This window comes from Canis lupus, chromosome 12, assembly GCF_048164855.1.
Source record: "Canis lupus baileyi chromosome 12, mCanLup2.hap1, whole genome shotgun sequence".
NCBI classification, from domain to species: domain Eukaryota; kingdom Metazoa; phylum Chordata; class Mammalia; order Carnivora; family Canidae; genus Canis; species Canis lupus.
Genome location: NC_132849.1, coordinates 16,960,419 through 16,985,898, shown reverse-complemented (window position 1 = coordinate 16,985,898; position 25,480 = coordinate 16,960,419). Strand labels below are relative to the sequence as shown.

At 39.0% G+C, this 25,480-nt stretch overlaps 1 protein-coding gene across 1 annotated transcript in view; it reads left to right on the top strand.

Moving 5' to 3' along the window:
- Positions 1-24,077: 24,077 nt before the first annotated feature.
- TACR1 (tachykinin receptor 1) overlaps positions 24,078-25,480 on the top strand; it is a 143,784-nt gene continuing 142,381 nt past the window's right edge. Inside the window, exon 1 of the mRNA XM_072769969.1 lies at positions 24,078-25,179. Coding sequence (XP_072626070.1) covers positions 24,791-25,179 — 389 coding nt within the window. The 5' untranslated portion in view covers positions 24,078-24,790. The remainder of the gene's footprint in view (positions 25,180-25,480) is intronic.

Genomic DNA, 25,480 nt, shown 5'->3' with positions numbered 1-25,480 from the left:
AATCCATTCTGAGTTTATTTTTGTGTATAGTGTTAGAAAGTAGTCCAGTCTCATTCTTTTACATATAGCTGTCCAGTTTTCCCAACACCATTTATTGAAAAGACTATTCCTCACTGTATATTTTTGCCTCCTTTGTCATAGATTAGTTGACCATAGAAGTATGGGTTTATTTGAGGGGTGTCTACTTTGTTCTATCAATCTATGTGTCTATTTTTATGCCAGTTCCATACTGTTTTGATTTTATAGCTTTGTAGTACATCTTGAAATCTGGAACTGTGATACCTCCAGCTTTGTTCTTTTTCAGGATTGCTTTGGCTATTTAGGTGTTTTGTGGCTCCATGCAAATTTTAGTATTATTTGTTCTAGTTTTGTGAAAAATGTTGGTATTTTGATAGGGATTGCATGGAATCTGTAAATTTCCTTGGGTGATATGGACATTTTAACAATATTTGTTCTTCCAATCCATGAGCATGGAATAGTTTTACATTTGTTCATAACATCTTCAATTTCTTTCATCAATGTTTTATACTTTTCAGTATAGGTCTTTCACCTTTTTAGCTAGGTTTGTTCCTAGGTATTTTATTTTTTTTGATGTAATTATAAATGGGATTATTTTCTTAATTTCTCTTTCTGCTACTCGATTGCTAGTGTGTGTAATTGTTAGTGTATATAATGCGTTTCTGTATATTGGTTTTGTATCTATGACATTATTGTATTCATTTATCAGTTTTTCAGTGGAGTCTTTAGGGTTTTCTATATATAGTACCATGTCATCTGCAAATAGTGAAAGTTTTACTTCTTTACCAATTTGGATGGCTTTTTATTTCTTTTTGTCATCTGATTGCTATGACTAGGACTTCCAGTACTATGTTGATTAAAAGTGGTGAGAGTGGACATCTTTGTCTTATTCCTGACCTTAGGGGGAAACTCTCAATTTTTCACTATTGAGGATGATGCTAGCTCTGGGTTTTTCATATATGTCCCTTATTATGTTGTTGAGAATTTTTTTCATGAATGGATGTTGAAAATTGTCAGACATGCTTTTTCTGCAACCATTAAGATGATCATTTGATTTTTTCCCATCATTTTGTGATGTGGTGTATGACATTGATTGATTTGTGAATATCGAATCATCCTTGCAGTCTGGGAATAAGTCCCACCTTCTCATGGTGAATGATCTTTTTAAGGTATTTTTGGATTAGGTTTATTAATATTTTGTTAAGGATTTTTGCATCTATATTCATCAGGGCTCTATTTTTCATTTTTTGTGGTGCTTTTGTCTGACTTTGGTATCACAGTAATGCTGGCCTTGTGGAATGTATTTGGAAGCTTTTCCTATTATTTTGGAATAGTTTGAGAAGAATAGGTATTAACTCTTTAAATGTCTGGTAGAATTCAGTTGTAAATCCACCTGTTCCCGGACTTTTTTTTTTTTTTTTTTGGTAGTTTTTAAACTACCAATTCAATTTTGTTACTTGTAAACAGTCTTAAGATTTTCTATTTCTTCCTGGTTCAGTTTTGGAAGACTGTATGCTTCTGGAAATTCATCCATTTCTTCTAGGTTGTCCAGTTTGTTGGCATGCAATTTTTCATAATATTCTCTTATAATTCTTTGTATTTCTGTGGAATCAGTTGTTCTCCTCTCCTATTTATGGTTTTATTTTGGGTCCCTTCCTTTTTCCTGATGAGTCTGGCTAAAGATTTGTCAACTGTATTTATCGTTTCAAAGAACCAGCTTTTGGTTTAATTGATTTTTGTCTTTTTTTTTTTTCTTGGTCTCCACATCATTTATTTCTGCTCTGATCTTTACTATTTCCTTTCTTCTGTTCACCAGGGGTTTTATTCTTTTTTTTTTTTTTCTTCTAGTGCCTCTAGGTGTCAGGTTAGATTGTTTGAGGTATTTTTCCTGTTTCTTGAAGTAGGCCTGTATTATTATATATTTCTGTCTTAGAACTACTTTCGCTGTATCCCAGAGATTTTTGACCACTGTACTTTCATTTTCATTTGTCTCCACGTATTTTTTTTCCACGTATTTTTTTATTTCACTTTTGATTGCCTCATTGATCCATTGGTTCTTTAATATCATGTTGTTAGTCTCCACATGTTTGTGTTTTTCCAGTTTTTTTCTTATAGTTTATTTCTAGCTTCATACTATTGTGTTCAGCAAAAATGCATGGTATGATTTAAATCTTGGTTCTATGGAACCTCCACACTGTTTTCCAGAGTGGTTGCACCAGCTTGGATTCCCACCTACAGTGTAAGAGGGTTTCCCTTTCTCCACATCCTGTCAACATCTGTTGTTTCCTGACTTGTAAATTTTAGCCATTCTGACCAGTGTGAGATGGCATTTCTTTTTTTTTTTTAAGATTTTTAAAAATTTATTTATTCATGAAAGACACAGAGAGAGAGAGAGAGAGAGAGAGAGGCAGAGACACAGGCAGAGGGAGAAGCAGGCTCCATGCAGGGAGCCCGACTTGGTACTCGATCCTGGGACTCCAGGATCAGGCCCTGGGCCGAAGGCAGTGCTAAACTGCTGAGCCACCTGGGCTTCCCATGAGATGGCATTTCATTGAAGTTTTGATTTGTATTTCCCTGATGCTGAGTGATAGTGAGCATTTTTTCATGTATCTGTTGGCCATTTGTATGTCTTCTTTGGAGAAAGGTCTGTTCATGTCTTCTGCCTATTTGTTAACTGGATTATTTGTTCTTTGGGTGTTGAATTTGGTAAGTTCTTTATAGATTTTGGATACTAGCCCCTTTTCTGATAAGACATTTGCAAATATCTTCTCCCATTTTTTGGGTTGTTTTTTGGCTTTATCAACTGTTTCCTTTGCTGTGCAAAAGCTTTTTATGTTGATGAAGTCACAATAGTACATTTTTGCCTTTGTTTCCCCTGCCTTTGGAGACGTCTCTAGCAAGAAGTTGCTGGGGCTGAAGTCACAGAGATTGCTGCCTGTATTCTTCTCAAGGATTTTGATGGATTCTTGCCTCACATTTAGGTCTTTCAATCATTTTGAGTCTATTTTTGTGTATGGTGTGAGGAAGTAGTCCAGTTTCATTCTTTTATATGGCAAGATGTTGTTTTTTTATTGATTTTCTGTTTGGATTATCTATCCATTGATGTAAGTGAAGTGTTAAAGTCCTCTACTATTATTGAATTACCATCAATTTCTCTCTTTGTTAATATTTTCATGTACTTAAGTACTCCACTGTAGGGTGCATATTTACAACTGCTATATCCTTTTGTTGCAATGATCCTTTTTATCATTATGCAATGGTCTCCTTTGTCTCTTATTTTAAAGTCTGTTTTAAAGTCTAGTTTGTCTAATTATTACTAATCCATCTTTTCTTTTTTTTCACTCGCATGGTGAATGTCTTTTGATCACTTCACGTTCAGTCTGTATAATTCTTTAGATCTGAGGTGAGACTCTTGTAGAGTCTTGTTTTTTATCCATTCCTCCACTTTATGTCTTTTGATTGGAACATTTAGACCAGTTACATTTAAAGTAATTATTGATAGATATGTAGTAGTTGTCATTTTAAAATTTTGTTTTCTAGTTGTTTTTGTAGCTCTTCTTTGTTACTTTCTTCTTCTCTTTCTCTTTCTTTGTGATTAATAAGTACCTATGGTGTTTTGTGTGGCTTTTCTCCTTATTTTTTGTGTATCTATCATAGGTTTTGGGTTTGTAGTTATCATGAAGTTCATATATAACATCCTAAGTAAACAGCAGTTTACATTAATTTGGTGGTCATTTAAGTTTAAACACATTCTTTAAAAAAACACAGAAAAAGAAAAAAACTTTTTTCATTTTGCCTTCCTCTTCTCTTTTTATTCCCTTCTCTGTGTTTTGTGTATATGTTGTTACATTTTACATCCTTTTATTCATATTTTTCTTATGTCTAATTATGGCCATTACCTTTCCACTTAAAGAAATCCCTTTAACATTTCTTATAACTCTCATTTAGTGGTAATAAACTTTTATCTTTTTTTCCCCCTTGTCTCAGAGACTGTATCTCTCTCCTTCAAATCTGAATAATAACCTTGCCAGGCAGAATATTTTTGGTTGTAGGTTGTTTCCTTTCAGCACCTTGCATATATCATACCACTCTCTTCTGGCTTGCAAAGTTTCTTCTGGGAAAAAAATCAGCTGATAGTCTTACAGGTTTTCCTTTGAGGGTAACTTTTTCTTTCTCTCTTGTTGATTTTAAGATTCTCTTTTTCTTTAAACTGTGAAATTTTAATTATTATGTGCCATGGTGTGGCCCTCCTTGAGTTCATCTGGTTTGGAACTCTGTACTTCTTGGATTTGGAAGTCTATGACCCTTGCTATGTTAGGGAAGTTTTCAGTTATTATTTCTTCAAATAAGTTTTCTATTACTTTCTCTTTCTCTTCTTTCTCTGAGATCCCTATAATGTGAATGTTGGTTTGCTTGATGTTGCCCAAGAGACCTCTTAATCTATCCTCATCTTTATCTTTATTTTATTTGTTTAGAGAGGGAGGGATGCAGAGGGTGAAGGAGAGAGAGGGAGGGATGAAGAAAGAGCTAGAGAGAGAGAGGGAGAGGATCTTAAGCAGGTGTGCACACCTGGCACAGAGCCCAATGCAAGGCAATCTCACAACCCTGAGATCATGACCTGAGGCAAAATCAAGAGTCAGATGCTTTACTGAACAACCCAGGCACCCCATCCTCATTTTTAAAAATTACTTTCTCTCTTTGCTGTTCCACTTGGGTGCTTTGTAGTAGTTCAAGTAGTTCAAACCTGTTTATATTCAAGGAACATAGTGATCATAATGTTGGCTTGTTCACTTTTAATAGACTTATATCGTAAGCTATTAAATATAAGTAAATGTGCATCAGAAAAGGTATTCTAGGTAAAATTTATATATTTATGTGGACATGTTTTTAAATTTTAGAATATACATGCCAGCCTTTAAACAGAATACTGACTCTACTGCTAAGTCATGTCCATTAAAACATGATAGTTATGTACAATTAACAGTCTTCTCTCCACACATAAATATCATGTGTAAAATTGCCTTATAAGTCCCCAAACTATCCTCTATCAATTCTACAGTTTCAAAGAGTCAGTAGTTTCAAAACTGTGTAATATAAATGTGCTTGAAAAATCATAGTCTTTTGTTCACTCATTCCATTTGTATTGCGGTGCCATCTTGAACTGGAACCTGACGGGATTTGTTCCTAAGCTTGCATGAAAGAGCCTCTGGAAACTTCTAGAAATCGTGGCAGGAGTGTTTGCAGAGGCCGGTCGTTCTTTTAAAAATGGGTGGGACCCGAGTAGGAAACCATACCGCATAATGGAGAGAGATTTTGAAAGACCCAAAATAACTGAAGGACTACTCATGTTCATGAACTGAAAAATGGAATATAGGAAGAAGTAAATTCTCACTAAATTGATCTATATGTTTAATTCAATCCCAACCAAAATCTCAACAGGTGTGTGTTGTGTGGACGAGGGTAGCGGGGATACTGGAGAAGCTGATTCTAAAATTCTTCTGGAAAATGTAAAGGTACAAAAATTGCTTGGAGAATAAGCTGGGAAGACTTTCTTTACTGGATATTCAAATTTATTTGTAAGAGCAATTAAGACATGTGGTATTGATCCAAAGATAGGCGGATAAACTAATATAACAAAACAGAAAAAAAAATAATGGATGGGATCAAGAACCATTGTAATTAGATTTAGTGTAGTTAATACAACCCCTCATTTAAGTATAGCATCTGTAAACAGAAGTTATATTTTGGAGGATCTGGTCCAAGGTCATGGATGAATTGTGAAATAATAGCCATCAGTATAATACAATAATCATTACCCAGAAAACAGAGTCAACAGGGCATCTGCATCATGACTATACAACCAGGGACAGAGTTATGCCTCAGATGTGCCAATTTCCAGGGGTTAGGCCAGTCCTACCCAAGAAAGAGAACAGCTGGTTGAAGTTAGTTAATTTCCTGGGGACAAACACTGTTTATGGCTTTAGACCAAACACTTCATGGCTGTATATAACCAACACAGAGTGGGAATTGACAGATTTGCATGGAGTGCTTTAGGTGGGAGAAGAGTCAAATGAAGAGAGGATCCTAGAAGCTATGGGTGAGTCAGCATCAACTGAAACCAAATTTGTTACATTTCTTTTTTTGTTTGTTTGTTTGTTTAGTGTAATCTTTCCTGTGAAAGCTCATGATAGCAATTAAGTTTGGATTGATCCAAATTCCCTGTCCTGTTCTGTTTCTCTAGCAGAATCCCTTGGGATGATGGCATAAAGCAGCAGTAAAAATTCAGAGGAAGCAAATAGTACACCAAATAGGTATGTGGATTCTGCAGTGCCTTGTTCATGCAGAAGGAGATCGTATTTTTTAAAAACATATTTTATTTATTCATGAGATATACAGAGAAAGAGGCAGGGATACAGGCAGAGGGAGAAACAGGCTTCCTGTGGAGAGCCTGATGTGGGACTCAATCCCAGGACACCAGGATCACGACCTGAGCCTAAGGCAGATGCTCAACCATTGAGCCACCTAGGCATCCCCAGAAAGAGATTTTAAAATTGCATCTACAATATGCTATCAAAATGGTGCCCTAGTGGCAGGTCCCTAAGGCAGGGAAGAGAAGAAAAATTATAGAAAGTCATTGTTTTCTGCACTAGAGATCATAAATATCTCAAGATTACTGGAGCCTTTGTTGTGATTATTAAAACATCTCAGGGGCATTTAACACTGTACCAAAATGAAGGCGAAACCACCTACCAATTGGAACTATACCAAAAGTGCTAATCGCAAAAAAAAAAAAAAAAAAACAGTGAAGACCAGTAATTGGAGACCTGCCAAAGCAGGCCTGTTGGGAACCTGTGACAACAGAAACTAAACAGTGACTTGCTATTGTGGGCACTCAGATTGTATTAAGATTTTGAGGCCTTTTTAGATCCTCACCGTCACTGTTAATTAAAAAGAGCAAATGAGCAGAAGGAAAAGCCTAAGGCACAGAAGCTCTGTTTCAGGCTCTAGTAGAAGAAGTTAAAGTGCTAAGGCCCAGCAATTTGAGGTCATGTTGGGATTGTTAATCCTTTTAGGGAATTGGAGTGACCAGGCCCCATCCCCATTCGCAGCCACTCACCTCCCCACTACCTATCACACACACACTATTCTACTACTGGAGCAGGGAGGAGGGTGGGCACAATTTATCTGCTCTAATGGTCAAGATAAATACTCTCTGATTTTAAAAATAATTAGGGGGCATTTCAGAAAAGAAACAAAAGTTGGTTTCTATTAAAAACTTTTTTTTACATTGTGTAAAAAATACATAAGTTACCTTAAGCATAAATCAATGGTAATTGAATAATTGTAAGTGAAGATTCACATAACTGCCACCCAGGACAAGAAATACAACATTGCCAGCACGCAGAAATCCCCTATTTGTTTCTTTTTATACCCCTTAAAAATAACTACTCTGTAGAATTTTTTGGTAATTGCCTCCTTTTATTTACTTCATAGTGTAACCACTTAGGTATGCATCCTTAAAATTATAGCTCACTTTTCTTTGTTTTTGAAATTTTTCCAGATGGAGTTTATTATGTCTAGTTTTCTCTGTCTTAATTCCTTTTGGTATTATATTCATAAGATTCATTCATGTTTTTGTGTGTGACTTCATTCATTCCATTCATTCCTTTCATTCACTGTGTATCATTCAATTGTATGCCCACAGCAAAATCTGTCTATATATTCTACAGTTGTACATTTATGCAGTTATAGTTTGGGACAACTGTAAACAATGCTACCATAACATTCTTATATGTGTACACGAATGGTACTCATCTCTTGACTTTCACTATGGTATATACCAAGGGGTAGAATTACTAGGTTGTATGCTGGTATATGTATTAATCATGGCTTTTCAGAAAAACAGAACCAGTAGGATATTTATACACAAATATAAATTAATATAAATATACTACCTATTATATATCTATCTATTGAAATATTTTAAAGGATTGGCTTACATGATCATGGAAGCTGGCAAGTCCAAAATCTGCAAGATGTACCCCCAAGCTAGAGACCCAGGAAACAGCTGATATTTCATTCAAGCCCAAAAGCCATTAGCTACAGAATTCCCTCTTGCCTATGGGAGATCAGTCTTTTATTCTACTCAGGCCTTCCACTAATTGGATGAGGCCTACCACATTATGGAGGTCAATCTGCTTTAATTAAAGTCTACTGATTTAAATGTAAATCTCATCTAAAAACACCCTCATAGATACATCCAGAATAATGCTTAGCCAAACTGGCACATAAAGTTAACCATCAGTTTATATTCAACTTTTGCAGGTAATACTAAACAGTTTTACAAATAGGCTATACTAACACGGTGTTAACTAGTGAGCCTTCAGCTCCTTGTTAGGAGAGTGTTGATATTGAAAAGCAGTCTGGTTATTTTTTTTCCCCTCCAGCTCCCCGCCCAAGAAAAAGCAAAACACAAAAGAGACAAAAACTAGGTTGAAAGAAAGCCTTGCCTCCTCCTGATGCTCAGGTGGCTAATGTAATTTTCAAGTCTTTCAGCAGTCAACATCACACCAGGTTTCTACTATGAAACATGACAGGCTGAGATATCTGTGTCTGAGTGCTGGGGCTTCTGCCTGTGTTTCCCGTCAGCAAATGATGCCACAGTCCACATGGTTGCCCAGTCAGAAACTTGGATTTTATCCCCAACTCCACTACCTGTTTATAGCTAATTAGCCTTCAATCCCTGTTGACTCCACCTCCTATGACTCTCAAACTTATCAGTGTGACACATCCTTTCTGAAACTACTCAACTTCAGGCAATCTCTTGCCTGGGCTGCTGCAAGAATGTCTTAATTGGATCCCATCTCAGGTCTTACCCCTCCAGTCCATTCTGGACTCTATAAAGCCAGAATGATTTTCTAATAAGTGAGAAATTATCACTACTCTGCTTACAATCACTGACATGAGATAAAGTCTTTCCTCCTCAAAAGGCTTTGTTTGCATGATGGCAGCCCCTACCTGGTTTTCCTCTACTCCCTTTTACTTCCTTCATCCCATATTGCCTTCACAAAGGTACAACCACAGAACACTTCTGTTAGTTCCCCCAAATGATTCACTTTCTTTCTAGCCTCTAGGCTTTCATACAAGTAACCCCCTCTGACTGGAATACTCCCTTGTGTCCCATCCTGTTATCTGACTTGACTCCTAATCCTTCAAGTTCTCAGCTAAGCAGAACTAATATTCCGTACTCATCAAGTCCAGTTACATCTTCCTTCTTCTGGGGCGCACATGGAAGTACACTTCTCAGCCCTAGTGATTAACAGATGGAGCTGTATTACCAGCTTTTACTGATGAAATGTGATCAGAAGTGATGTATGTTATGTCCAGTGCAAGGCAGTTGAAACCTTCTGCCTGGTTCTCATGTCTCTTGGCTTCTCCTCTTCTGGCAAACTCAGAGCCCCATGTTAAGAAGGCAGAGTCATAAGATAGAAGAATTGGGATCTCTGGGTGGCCAAAAAGAAGAGAGTTACCCAAGCTCACAGAAGGCTTTGTAAGCAAAAAACAGGAGGTGTTTGGTTAACCCACTAGGTTTTGAGACTGGTTGGTTGGTTGGTTTGCTTGCCACAGCATGGTTAGTGTCCTCTGGCTAATATAGAAAATGTACTAGGAGTTGGGTACTACTGCTGAAGAAACCTAATATATGTCACATTGGCGTAGCAGATGGGTGGCAAAAATATGAAAATTGACATTCAAGGCTAGGAAATGTTTTTACAAAAAGGAAAAATACTATTTTTTTTTCTGTGACTAATGGAGTTTGGGCTCCTGCGGGAAACACTGAAAAGAAGAGGCTTAGTAATATAGGTTATATATTATTTGGCTGCATTTGGCAAGAAATTACAAGAGGAGGTGAACTCAGGAAGGAATTAAACAGAAATGAAAGGGAATAGATAGCTCAAAAATTCATGGCCTGGAAGAACTGGAAAAACCAATTTATTTTACAACCCAAACAGGAATAGATGATGTTAAGAAAGTCTTTGAGTAACAAAGAAAGGCCCATTACAATTCAGTCTTGTCAGAGATCAGATTAACTGTGAAGCCTTTCCACAGAAGTTCAAAAGAGTCTCTGTGAAGAGACTTTGGAAATGATAAAGCAAAGAAAAAAAGAAGATATGTCTTGTAAAGAACTGTGGGTACAGGTACACATATAAGGAACTGATTAGAATCAAATAGGTATGTTTTTGAAAGAGCTGAACTGTCCAAGAAATCAACAATCAAGGCAAAAAAAAAAAAAAAGAAAGAAAGAAAGAGAGAGAAAGAGGAAGGAAGGAAGGAATTGTGATTGTTCAAGACTTAAAAGGATACTTGAGTGCCCATGCTACAGAAGTGACAACTGTGCAGTACTTGGAGAGGTTATACTCCTCAATGCACAATTCAGATGTAGCCACAAAGGAAAATGGAAAAAGGTGGAAGCTCCAAGAAGTCAGGGACTAGGAGCCACAGGGCACAAGAAACCTGGGAGTAGGATCAGTGTCTCACCAAGGAATCCTCCTTACCCCAGGTCAGGGTTTCTCAGTGTTGGCACTGTTGACCTTTGGGCCAGGTGGATTTTTGTTGTGGGTGGCTGTCCTATGTTTAGAATGTTAACAGCATCCCTGACTTTTACCAACTAAATGCCAGTAGTATCTCTTTCCCAGTTGTGACAACCAAAAATGTCTCCAAACATTGCCAGATGTCCTCTGTTGCAAAATTACTCCCAGTTGAAACCACTGCCCTAGTTGAGAAACTCCATAAGGTCTGCCAAGCAGGATTTCAGAGTTGCCATGGACTAGTGATGGCTGTATGTTTCTTGTTCTACTCCTTTCCAAATGAGAATGTTGTGACTGTGGTTTCTTCTCTTCTTTTATGATTGCATATTGTAAGCACAGATGTTTATTTTTAGTTCATATGTCTCTAGACCAATGGAATCCACATTCATACTTGTTTATCCAGAGATCCAGGACTCCTGAGTTTGATGCTCTAACAGGGTGGGATACTGAATTAACTCCCTTGGGGAGTGTATTCTGTGTGTGGGAGGAAGAATGAAATGAATATATGGTGACCAGGAGGATCAATTGTGGCAGAGACAATTTTATGCATTCAAAAATTCTGTTTTACATTTCTCCTTTCTGGGCACACAGTAACTACCTTTCCCAACCTCCCTGCAGCTCAGTGCAGCCATGTGACTAGTTTTGACCTAAGAAATGTTTCTTACAAAAGCAAGAAATAAAATTTTATTGGGTTAAGCCACTGGGGTATGGGAGCTCTTTGTTACTGTAGCATGGCCTAGCTAGCTTAGATGTCACTCCCCTTATGATGCCTGCTCTGACTTCCCAGCTCTGGGCCAGGTACCCTTTTTATATTCTCTATGCTTCCTCTAATGTGGCATTTAACATACTTTATTGTCTTTGCCTATTTATTTGTCCTCTTTACTGAGGACAGGAATCATACTTATCTTATTTACCATATGCATCATAGAGTCTGATACTCACATATTTATTGAGTGAATCAAGGATGATTACTAATCTTAGGTGAGGTTGAAATTCACTGAGCAGTTTATAGAGCCAGCTGTTATATATGTTCATATTCAATGGAAATAGTAGGAAGAGAAAAAGCCTTGATGAGAGCAAACACTAACACCTTTAATGATTGTGGCAGATGAGGTATTTCATTATGTTCTCTATTAATCACAGTAGTCTTCATACCAGATCATGGAGACAAGGAGGAAATAGAATAGCTCCCAAATCACTTTCATCCCAAGCATTGTTATAGAAAATTCTTAGTTCAGACAGATTTAACTTTGATGACCTTTTTTCACTTTCTGAGATGTGAAGGAGAAACGAAAACAAAGTGCTTGGGGCAGTAGCAATACAATTTTCTCCACAAGAATGTGATATGGGTGTGTTCAAGTCAACCTGCACACCATAAAACTAAATGACTTGAGCATTCAAGGGAAGATCTATTGACAATTAATGATCTGAGGAATCATATTAAAGAACTGATATTTAACAGGATCATTACCAAAACCCACAGACCATGTGCTTTCCTAATTGTGATTGTGAGAAAGAAGCAACAGTCTGATGTGTGTGGAATACCATATTCTGAATTATGTGATTAATATTGATGATTACACAGCACCCTGTGGTACAAGATGTACCGGATTATTTGGTAAGAAGTGAGCAGTTCATGTGTTACTATTTCAGAGTAGATATATCAGATGCATATGGGTCTTGAAGATAAGGAAAAAATAGCCTTCATTTTCCTGAAAAGCTTTTATCCATTTAGGAAGACATCTGAAGAATTCCAGAGCCCCCTTAATTTTAACGCTTAATAAAGAAGGTGGTAGATGAAGAAAACTACTTTAAGACATACAGAAGGATATTAGACAGGCAAAGGTCCCAAATAACTGGTTAAAACCTCTTTGAAATTATCCTTGACCAATGTCAGTTTTATCTAGACTTTATGAAATATATTAGGTATATAGTAGTAGTCCAGGCGAGAGTGGGAACTGGTCCAGAAAAGATCTTACCTTCTTTCCATGTCACATCTACTATTGATAATTAAAGGTCTCTGTAAAGTTCTATGGGAGAATTAAAGGACTTTGCAGAATTTTAACCTTAAAAAATTTGTGAGGTACTATTTCAGTATTACAAAATACTTTTTGTTTTTAATTTTAACTTAATTTTATTTTTAATTTAAATTTTATTTAGTTAACATACAGTGTAACATTGGTTTCTGGAGTAGAATTCAGTAATTCATCACTTAAACCCAGTGCTCATCACAAAAAGTGCCTTCCTTAATACCCATCACCCATCTATCCCATCCCCCTGCTCTCCTCCATCAACCTTCAGTTTGTTCTCTATTGTTAAGTCTTGTATGGTTTATTTCCCTCCCTCTCTTCCTCCTTTTCCCATATGTTTATCTGTTATGTTTATTAAATTCCACATGTGAGTGAAATCATGTGGTATTTGGCTTTCTCTGACTGACTGATTTCACCAACTGTAATACACTGTAGCTCCACTCATGTTATTGCAAATGTAAGATTTTGTTCTTTTTGGTGGCTGAGTAATATTCCACTACAAATATATTACCATCTCTTCTTTATCCATTCATCAGTCAATGGACATCTGGGCTCTTTCCAAAATTGGCTATTGTTGATAATGCTGCTATAAACATCCGAGTGTATGTGCCCCTTCAAATCAGTATTTTTGTATCCTTTGGATAAATACCTAGTTATGCAATTGCTGGATTGTAGGGCAGTTCTATTTTTAACTTTCTGAGGAACCTCCATACTGATTTCCAAAGTGGCTGCACCAGTTTGCATTGCCACCAACAGTGCAAGGGGGTTCCCCTCTCCCCGCATCCTCACTGACATCTGTTGTTGCTTGTGTTAGTTTTAGCCATTCTGACAGGTGTGAAGGGGTAGCTCATCATGACTTTCATTTGTATTTCCCTGATGATGAGTGATGCTGAGCATCTTCTCATGTGTCCAGGCGAGACACATGTGAAGATGCTTCTCATGTGTCTGTTAGCCATCGGATGTCTTCTTTGGAAAAATGTCTATTCATATTTTCTGCCCATTTCTTAACTGAATTATTTGTTTTTTGGGTGTTGAGTTTGAAAACTTCTTCATAGATCTTGGGTACTAATCCACAAAGTTATTTTTAAACCTGACACAGACATCAGGTCCAAGCAGGATAGTTATGAAATGAGGTAAAAAAAAAAAAAAATGTTTTCCTTTTTGGAGGCTGGTAGGGAAAGGAAATAAGGGCTTTTTATGCTTTGCTGTCCTGCTTAGTTTAGGCTCCAGTGGCAGCATTAGCTCACTCTCCCAAGCCTCTTCTTTTTATTTTTTTTAAACTATTGTCAGTAACACTATATAAGGAAGATGAAAAGAGTAAAATGTCAAGGTTTTACAGGCAGGCATCTGTCAACATGATTTGACACCTCGTCTATAGGATAAAATTTTGGCTCTAAAGTGGGGAATCAATTCTATTCATAGATATTCACTGACAAAATACCCCTTACTTATGTGCTTACTACTGCCAGCTTGTCACCTTAGGCAGGTAGAAACCAAAAGTCATCAGAGTGGGAGCAAATCAGACTCTAAAACTTTAAGCTTCTCTGGGTTCCTCTGCTATATGAATGTCATTACACTTTACAGAGCGGCTGAGTTCTCCAAGTCTATGTTCGTGATCCAATATTTCACTTTTCAGCTTCATTATTTTCCTTTGGAATTTCAGGTAGAGGGGCTGACAGTAAATTGGTAATCAAGAAATCTCTCAAAAAGCAAAAGTCCAGGGCTAGATGGTTTCCCAAAGGAATTCTACCAGACGTTTAAAGAATAGTTAATACCTATTCTTCTCAAGCTGTTTCAAAAAACAGAAATGGAATAAAAACTTTCCAACTCATCCTACAAGGCCAGGGTTACCCTGATTCTAAAACCAGACAAGGACTCCATGAGAAAGGAGAATTACAGGCCATTATCCCTGATGAACGTGGATGCAAAACTTCTCAACAAGATAGTAGCAAACTGAATCCAACAGTACATTAAAATAATTATTCACCATGATCAAGTAGGATTTATTCCTGGGCTTCAGAGGTGGTTCAATATTCACATATCAATCAACGTGATGCACCACATTAATAAAAGAAAGGATAAGAACCAAATGATCCTGTCAATAGATACAGAAAAAGCATTTGGTAAAAGACAGCGTCCATTCTTGATATGGACGCTGTATTTTGTCAAATGCTTTCTCTGCATCTAATGAGAGGATCATATGGTTCTTGGTTTTTCTCTTGCTGATATGATGAATCACATTGATTGTTTTATGAATGTTGAACCAGGCTTGTGTCCCGGGAATAAATCCTACTTGGTCATGGTGAATAATTTTCTTAATGTACTGTTGGATCCTATTGGATTGTATCTTGTTGAGAATTTTTGCATCCATGTTCATCAGGGATATTGGTCTATAATTCTCCTTTTTGGTGGGGTCTTTGTCTGGTTTTGGAATTAAGGTGATGCTGGCCTCATAGAACGACAAATGAAAGTCATGATGAGCTACCCCTTCACACCTGTCAGAATAGCTAAAACTAACACAAGCAACAACAGATGTCAGTGAGGATGCGGGGAGAGGGGAACCCCCTTGCACTGTTGGTGGCAATGCAAACTGGTGCAGCCACTTTGGAAATCAGTATGGAGGTTCCTCAGAAAGTTAAAAATAGAACTGCCCTACAATCCAGCAATTGCATAACTAGGTATTTATCCAAAGGATACAAAAATACTGATTTGAAGGGGCATATACACTCGGATGTTTATAGCAGCATTATCAACAATAGCCAATTTTGGAAAGAGCCCAGATGTCCATTGACTGATGAATGGATAAAGAAGAGATGGTAATATATTTGTAGTGGAATATTACTCAGCCACCAAAAAGAACAAAATCTTACATTTGCAATAACATGAATGGAGCTACAGTGTATTACAGTCGGTGAAATCAGTCAGAGAAAGCCAAATACCACATGATTTCACTCACATGTGGAATTTAAGAAACATAACAGATGAACATAGGGGATGGGGAAAAAAGGGAGGGAAGCAAACCATACAAGACTCTTAACTCTAAAGAACAAATTGAAGGGTATTGGAGAGGATGTAGGTGGGACATGGGCTAAATGAGTAATGGGTATTAAGAAGGGCACTTGTTGAGTTGAGCACTGGGTGTTATATATAAGTGACGAATCACTGAATTCTACTCCTGAAACCAATATTACACTATGTGTTAACTGACTAGAATTTCACTAAAAACTTAAAAAATAAAGGCAATGGGTAAAATTAAAAAGAAAGAAATTGCAGAGGAATCTAAAATTAAACCATGAGCGTTATTGAGTGAATTTACCACAGCTATGTTACAAAATCAAAATACAAAGGTCAATTGTGTGTCTATATACAACATCTAAATCCTTTCCAAATAATTCTAGAGACTCAAAACAATCCCAATTTAAATTGCAGAAGAATTGGAGGGGTTTTTTGGTAAAAATTGATAAACTCTAAAATTTGTATGGAAATGCAAAGGGCTAAGAATAGCCAAGGCTATCTGAAGAAAAAAATTGAGAACTTATACTGGTAGATTACAAGACAGTTTATCACAGAGCTATAGTGGTACTGGGGCAAGGATATACAAAAGGCCAATGGAACAAAATAGAGAATCCAAAAATAGACGTTCACATACAAAATTACTTGATTTATGGCAGAGGTGGCATTGAAAACAGTAGAGAAAGAACATTCTTTTAAATAAACTGTCCTAGGACGATTGTATATCAATAAAGATGAAAATGAACCTTAATTCTCTAGTTCATACCATACATATTAATCAATTCCAAGTAGATTATTTAGATTACATATATACATACATGTAAAAGTTAAAGCAATCAAGTTAATGGAAGATAATATAAGAATATCTTCACGATCTTGGGGTAAGCAAAGATTTCTTAAAGCATAAAAAGCTTTGACTGAAAAGAGGGAAGTAAGGTGATAAATTGGGATGTATTAAAATTAGGAGTTTCTGGCCACAAAAGACAAAAGCAAACTACAGAATACAAAAAGATTTGCAATATGTATAACTGACAAAGGAGCTATTTCATATAAGGAGCTCTTACAAATCAATGAGGGACAAACAATTTAAAAAAGAAAAATTGGGCAAACCACCAAAACAGACACTTTCCAAAAATTATATGAAAAAGTGCTCCACCACATTCTTTCATTCATCAGTAAAACACAAACTAAAACCACAGTGGAATACCTAACATGCATATGCCACCTGTCAGAATGGCAGAGGTTAAGAAAACCAATAATACCATTTACTTGCAAGGATGTGGAGCAGCTGGAAAACATGTGTGTTACTGTGGGAGTGTAATTGTCACAAGCAACTATGTGTTTGTAAATATCTACCAAAGCTGAGCATATTCAAACCCGTGACCCAGTAATTGCATTCCTAGGCATATTTCCAACAAAATTGCATAAACATGTGCTTAAGAAATAGTGACATTGTTCTTACTTCCAAAAACAAAAACTAATCAAGTGTTCATCAACAGTAAATGAATAAACTAGTATTTTCAAACAATGGAATGTTATATGGCAATGAAAATGAACATAAATGAATCTTACAATTGTAATGTGAGGTAAAAGGAGTTAGACAGACATAATTCCATTAATTTAAAATTCGAAATCATGCAAATTGAATCTACAGTTTCAGAAGCTAAGGCAGTGGTTACCTTTGGAAATGACTGAGAGAGAGTCTAGGGGGATCTCTGTCATTCTGGTAATAGTCTATTTTCTCCCTAGGTTGTGTTTACACAGATATGTTTACTTTCTGTGATTTATTGAGTTCTACACTTATGATATGTGTCCTTTTTTCTATAGACACATACTTCAGTGAAATTTTATTTAAAATATATACACATTTTCATTTCAAATACTAAATGGTCTTTAACTTTTCTTCTAAAATATTCTCAGGACTGGAACAGAAATATTTAAATAGAACAATTTAACAGGTCTGAAAATACTCTCCAGTAATAGAAAATAGTGATTTTCTTTAAGAAATGAGAGGTATGCAAAGCCCCATGAAAATTTTCTGTCTGTAAAATCATAGTCTGTAGAAGATGCCAAGTAGTATATGTAGTTTTTAGCATGTTAAAGTAAAAGAATATATGTATACACTAAAGTTAAACTTCTGGAGTGAAGGCTACAGGAAACTCTTAAAAATGCAAAACTCTACTCATGAGGTTTTTCTGAAGAACTCACAAAATGAGCTTCTTTCAACCTACAGATTGATGTAGAAATTTCAGCAAAAGGACTGATGGTGATCATTGAATGTATTTCATTATAGATCTAAGACCAAAACAAAAGTGAAGATACATGTGAAATAATAATAAGTAAATGTTAAATATTTTGTCGAAGTAGAAATAATACAACTTTAAAGATGGGAGAAGGTAAGAAATAAAAAGGGAAAAGTATTACTAGATTAAGCATATGACATTGCTGCTAATCAGCCATTTTAACCTGCAAAGACAACAGGTTAGTATGGCTCAATTGCATAGGAAAGGTTCATAGATCACTACCTGGGTAATAGGTGGAAGACTTACAATATCATTTAAAATTGATAAACCAAATAATAGAAGTCTTTATGACAAAAACAGACTAAAAGCATTATTAAAGATACTAGTATAAAGGTAGCTACTAGGAAAAAAATACACAAGTCTTTCTAAATAACATAATCATTTTTAAAGCAAACATCATGAATATAACTCATACACATTTACCCATGAATGTAAAAAACAATACACTCAGGAAAATAACATAAAATAATATAGCAGACTTAAGATCAAATGTATCAGTCATATCATTAAATACAAATAGGTTTAACTCACTTAAAAGAAAATGATTTTTACCCTGGCTTATAAAAAGAAACTCAAAATCTATACTATATGCTATAGTATATGTAGAGGCACACATAAAGCAAAGTGATACAGAAAGCTAAAGCTAAAGGCACAAATAGAGTGATTCTTTTTTTTTTTTTTTTTAATTTATGATAGTCACAGAGAGAGAGAGAGAGGCAGAGACACAGGCAGAGGGAGAAGCAGGCAGAGGGAGAAGCAGGCTCCATGCACCGAGAGCCCGATGTGGGATTCGATCCCGGGTCTCCAGGATCGCGCCCTGGGCCAAAGGCAGGCGCTAACCCGCTGCGCCACCCAGGGATCCCAAATAGAGTGATTCTATGTGAAACACATAGGACGGTTGTTCCTGGCACACAGTAAACATTGTTTAAGAGACATTTTTTCTCTTTCTCCCTTTGCTTCCTGTTATTTTTATTAATGTTAATTATTGTTTTGTGTTGGAAAGATTTACAGTTTGATGAATCCTGATCTGTTGCAGTCTCCCTGCTTCATACCACCTTTCTTAACCATTGTCAAGCAATTCAATCAAACCCAATATATATGTATTAATCATGCACTGTATGGAAGGGACTGCTAGCAAATGAGTAGTTGAAAAACATGGTTCATGCCAGCAGAGAACTAACAATCTAATTTCCAAGAGTTATAATGTACAGCAGTTTGTCTTATGAAAGGATAGCTGAGGAAGGAGGCCAGTGACTAATAGTAGTAACTCATCCAAACTGGAGGGAGAAGGGGATGCCTCCACACCAGTGGCTTCAGGAGACCAGAGTTTATGGGGACCACCGGAACACAGCTGTCCTCCCTTTCCTGATGTTCTTTCCCATCAGCCACGTGGCATCAGGCCTTAGGGGCAGCTGGACAGAAGTGAGCCTTGGGGCTCTGTCAGGGGGTTGAGCTAAGAGAACAGTGGAACTGGGCAGGCTGGGCTTTGCTGGGAGATTAGCATGGGAACCTGGAGAAAGGACCAAAACAGAAGAGCATGGATACTCAGATCTGAGAATGGGGCAGAACTGGCTTTCTAAAACATTCAGAGGATGGATCTAGGGAACCTGGCATGACAACAATGAGACCCTCAAAATGAGAAAAAAGGAAAAAAATGAGAGTCTCAAAAGGAGTCTCCAATGGAGAAGAGGTAATAATTTCAAAAAATACTAGCTGAAAATTTCCTTGAGATGAAGGAAGAATTCATCTAGTTTCGCGCTGTTTAAAGTAAAAAGTCTACGTAAAAAGTCCATATATTTCCAAAACTTGCTTGAAGAGAATACTGGCCCATGGTACTTGATAAAAACACAGACTGCTGAGCCCTAATCCAGATCTACCAATTCAGGATTTTCAGGGGAACAGGATAATGTCTATAAAAAAGCAACTCAAGATACTTTTTTTTAAAATTAAAGATCTTATTTATTTGAGAGAGAGAGAGAGCCACACAGAGGGAGCTAAGAGCTAAGAGCCACACAGAGCTAAGCAGGGAGCCCAATGCAAGGCTTGATCACTGGACCCTGAGCCAGAGCTGAAGGCAGATACTTAATCAGCTGAGCCACTCAGGTGCCCCAAGAGATTCTTATCATTAAGAAATTTGGGAAACAATGGACCTATTTTAAGCTCCTCAAACTTTAATGTGCATACAAATAAAGGTCTTACTAAAATGCAGATTCTCATTTAGTAGTTCAGTGCCTGCCCAGGGGCTTATATTTCCGACTATTTCCTTGGTAGTTCAGGGACCAAGAGTACTATTTCTTGCCATAGTTAAAGATAAGATGCTTCCCAATTCATTTTTTGGTGCATAACACTAACATCTGAAAAAGAAAAGGAAAAAATCTCTACATCAATCTCACTTAGAAAAATAGATGTAAAAATGTTAAATAAATCATTAGCAAGTTGAATCCAGCAATATATCAAAGAAACAACTTAGCCTCTGACCAAGCAGAAATTGTGCCAGGAATGCTAGGTTGGGCCAGTGTTGGGAAATCTATTCATTTAATCCATTATATCAACACATTGGTGAAAAAAATTAAACAGTGGTATCAACAGATCCTGAAAAAGGCATTTCAAAATAAATTACAAGACATTCCTAATAAAACTTCTAGGTAAAATAAAGTAGAAGGAAACTCTTTAAACATAAAAGACTGTTTAGCAAATATAACAACAAATATTATCCTAAATGGTAAAAATTCAGTCATCTTAATTTAAATTCAGAAACTATACAGAAATATCTGCTATCACCAATTTTAATTTAATATTGTCCTGGAAGGTAAAGGAAATTCAGTGAGACAAGAATATGCTAATGATGTGATTGAAAACTTAAAGAAATGCAAATAAAAAGAACAAGAATAAATAGGAAATTTAGTGAAATTACCAGCATACATACACATACTCTCTCTCTCTCTCTCTCTCTCTCTCTCACAAACACACACACACACACACACACACAGAGGCAAATACATATACACAGAAGACAGTGGGTTTTCCTTGATCTAGGATAAAAGAAGAAAAAGTGTTTCATTTAAAATAGAAATAAAGCCTACAAAATATATGGAAATAAATGTAACCAAAAGACTGGATCTATTTTAACTAAAATCATAAAATCTTTTTGAAAGGCATAAATAAGACCTGAATAAATGGAAAGGCATACCATGTTCTTGGATTAAAAAACTTAATATCAAAAATGTCAATTTTGCCAAAATTCAATAAATTCCACACAGTTTCAATTAGAATACTAATGCAGTTTGTGTGGTTTAATTTTTAAATTGAATTTAAAATATTAAAATTTAAATATGATTTCCCAAAGTGGATTTTTAAAAGCATGAAATGAGCATTCAGATGAACTGGCCTTACCAGGTATCAGAATATTTTATTTCTGATATAAGCTATATCATGGTGAGTAACAAATTAATTCCAAACCCTAGTGCCTTAATAAAACAAAAATTTATTTCCTACTCATACAACATGTACAAAATGATTGGGCAGTGGTCTGGGTTATATAGTCACTTGGGAATTCAAGGTAATTAAGACCTATCTTCTTATAGCTGTACCATTCAGGACTTGGCAGGAGAGAATACCTGGAGAAGTTTCCCCCCACCCGACACACACACACACACACACACACACACACACACACACACACACGCTCTTCTATGCTTTGGTCTAGAAGTGACACACATCATTTTCACTCACAACCTATTGGCTAAATTAGTCACAAGGCTCTGCCTAATTGCAAGGAAGCTAGGCAAAGTAGATGATCATATGAATCAAATATGTATATATGCATATATACACGGTATTGCTATAGGAATAGACAAATGGGTTAGTAGGAAGGACGAGAATGTAACTATTAAATCACATTTGTAAATTTAATCTAGGACAAGGATAATGGTTTAATTCACTAGGAAAATGGATGAAGCTATCAAAACTGATTATATAAAAAAGTAAATACATAATGTAAAATAACAAACTGCAGGTGAATTAAAGATCTCACTGGAAAGAAAGAACGAACTGCCAAGAAAACCCAAGATATTTATACCAAAAAAAAAAAAAAAAGCCAGGATTTTTGTAAGACTTTTTTAAACCAACACTTGAAAACCCACATGGTATTAAAGCAAATCAGACTACATAAAAATTGTTTAAGGTTTTATGACAAATTCAAGAAATAAATAATATAGCATTAGAAAAATACTTGAAATATTCATGACAGGGAAAGTGTTTATACCTATAATATACAAAGAGCTCTGAGAAAAAAAGTAACTGGAAAGCAATCCAACAGAAGAAAGTACAAGGCACGTGAAAAGACAGTTTATAGAAGGGGAAATCCACATAGCCAAAAAAAAAAAAAAAAAATCTTAGAAACTCAGATTTTCTAGTAGTCCGGAAAATAAACACTACGTATTAGCAATGTTATAATATTTTACATATTTTAGAATGACAAAGCTAAATAGACCTCTAATACCCATTACTGGAAGCATCAATGCGAGATCCAGGGTGGAAGAGTAGTTCCCTTCCACAAGAAGGTTCCTCCTTTGCTACCCCTCAAAATAGGGCGTGCTGTGCTCTCCCAGGCATCACTGGAGTTTTCTCTTGGAGTTTAGGGGTGCCTGGTACTCCAGACAGGGCGAGGTGAGATTCACATAGATGCTGAAACTGCAGGTTTCAACAAAACCAAAGTGAACTAGCAAATTCCTCCACCTCGACCCCCAAACCTCGCCCCACGAGAGGACCCGATTTTAGCAGGGCATAAATCGGTACAATAAATTTCTAAGCCTGAAAGCGCTTCCTGCCAGAGACTAGGCTCGCTCCCCCCAGAGGCGCGCGAGCGGGCAGGACTCGTGCGCAAACGTCGCTCCCGGGAGGGTGCGGGCTTGCGCCACCCCCAGCCTCTGAGCTGAGCCACGCGACCCATCCCGACTCGCGCAGTTCTGAGTCCCCGCAGTGGAAAGAGGGAGGGCGCGAGGAGGGACAGGGGAATAGATGGTCCCCAGAAAGACTCGGAGGGTTCAGTTCTCCCGCAGAACAGTGTCCGTCTGTCTCCGGGCGCGCGGGCTGCAGGGCGTTCTACCCCCAGCCCTTCTGGGCTTCTCCAAAACGCTTCGCACCCACTGGCGAGCCTTTCCCACCGCCGCCCAGGGCCTGACAGCAGCTCGGCGGGAGGGGGGGGGGGGATGGCAGGGACTGGTGAGGGCTTGAAGCCCGCTGGGGAGCAGGGTGGGAGTGGGGCGAGAAGGGGGACACACCTGCCCTCCAGTACCCCTGCAAACCTGGGAGGGGGAAGGGGAGGAGACCCGGTCGCCCCCGGCCCGGCTCTGGCGGGCAGGCCCGGGAGGCGCGGACCCCGAAGCTGCTGGGTCCCCGGGCGGTGGACGGCGGCCGCAGTGGGTGCTGGCAGAGAGCCCCAGAGGCGCGTCGGGGCGTCACACCGCTTATAGGTGGCTCGTGCGCGCACCGAGCTTTGCAGGCAGCCCTGAGCGGTCCCGGCTGCCTGCGCCGCGGGCTCAGCTACAGAGCTCCGGCGGCGCTTTGCGGGGACGGAGGGGCTCAGTCACCAGGGAGCCTGGGGAAGGTATCCCCAAAGCTTAGAGCGGATCATCGCTTCCCCAGGGGAATGGGTCCACCCAGAGAAAGGAACTAGGGATTTGGGGGGATGTTTCCTAAACACGATCTCAGGAAAGTTGTTTCCTGGACACCTGGAACTGGGCATCGCCATCTCTTCCTTCTTGGTAGCAACCAGAGCGAGCCCGTGGTACACTCGGGCTGGAGAGAGGCCCGTAGCGCAGCGCTGGCACGTCGCCCCCACACTTGCCCGACTCCCACAGCCACAGGCAGGCGCCTCTGCAGAGCTGTCGCAGCGCTCCGGGCTGCGCTCCCTTGAAGCCGCGTGTCCATCGCTGCAGGGCAGCTCGTCGGCGAATCGGTTCTGTGGTTCCAGGCCGACTCCGTCGGGCGCAATTACTCCGAGGCCCCCTAGCGCCCCCTCGCGGAGCGTGGCGCGCGTGGGGCGCCCGGCTTGAAGACTCCCACAGCAGGTAGCCGCGAAAGGCGGGGGGTGGCCGCGTGGGTGGGTGAGACGGTTGCCAGCCGCGCTGCGCGCGGGGACTGGCGAGTACGCAGCCCAGGTACTGCCCCTTCCCGGTGACGTCTCTGCGGAGGGTTATAAAAGCCTCGCGCGCAGCCTGCTGAGGTTCTGCTAACTCCCGAGCCCAGCACGACCCGAGCCAAAGAGGCGCCTGCGAAGCTGCAGGCGACGCCAGCGGCGGCAGCGCAGCGAAAGCAAAGGAAAAATCTCCAGCCGGACGCCCCAGAATCCCCGCCATGGAGCCAGAACTTTTACAGGTCGAGCTGTGACGAGCACCCTCCAGGTCGTCCCCAAGTCCTCCTGCAGAACAGGCTTTGCATTGCCCGCTGCAAGCAGGAGGACAGGAGTTGCAAGCAGCAGCAGCAGCAGCAGCAGGTGCAGAAAGGCAGGGGTCTCCTGCTTCCTGGAACTGTGACCCGTGGAATTTCTTTCCTTTTTCCAGCCCCACGCAGTCGAGACGCTGTCTCCGGATTTCAGAACTCAAATGCTTCCTGATGCTTGAAGTGGAGGAATTCAGAGCCGTAAGAAGCAGACCGCGCATCTAGGAGCCTTTATCTTCTGAGCGCCAACTCTCCTGCTTGCAAGGAAAGGAGTTCTGCCCAGAGAGAGCCCGCAGACTTCCCGTGTTTAAGCAGGACTCTGACCCCAGCCTTCAGCTTCAGGGCCTGCTGCGTAGACGAAGTGTGTGCAGAGAGGAGGGCTCGACCATTTAGCAGAGCAATGGATAACGTCCTCCAGGTAGACTCAGACCTCTTCCCAAATATCTCCACCAACACCTCGGAGCCCAATCAGTTCGTGCAGCCAGCCTGGCAAATTGTCCTTTGGGCAGCTGCCTATACGGTCATCGTGGTGACCTCTGTCGTGGGCAACGTGGTGGTGATGTGGATCATCCTGGCCCACAAGAGAATGAGGACAGTGACTAACTACTTCCTGGTGAACCTGGCTTTCGCAGAGGCATCCATGGCTGCCTTCAACACAGTGGTGAACTTCACCTACGCTGTCCACAATGAGTGGTACTACGGCCTCTTCTACTGCAAGTTCCACAACTTCTTCCCCATCGCCGCTGTCTTCGCCAGCATCTACTCCATGACGGCTGTGGCCTTTGATAGGTGAGCTTGCCCTTTGTGCAAAAGGGAGAACATGTCCCTAGAGGGCCATGGCATGGCTGTGAGCTTCTGGGTTGCCCTGCACCTGGCTCCAGGTGGAGATTAGGCACCTGTACCCTGGGGTTTTTCCTGACAGCCACTGAATCAGTTGTTGATGGGGGGCTTTATCTTACCTCACCGTTTTCTTTCCTATTTCCTCTTTCCTTTGCTCCTTCTTTTCACTCGTTGCCAGTCTCCCTTTCTTCACACACCTCCTTTTTCCTTCATTTAATCCTATTTTCTTCACCCCTCCTGCAGTCATCTC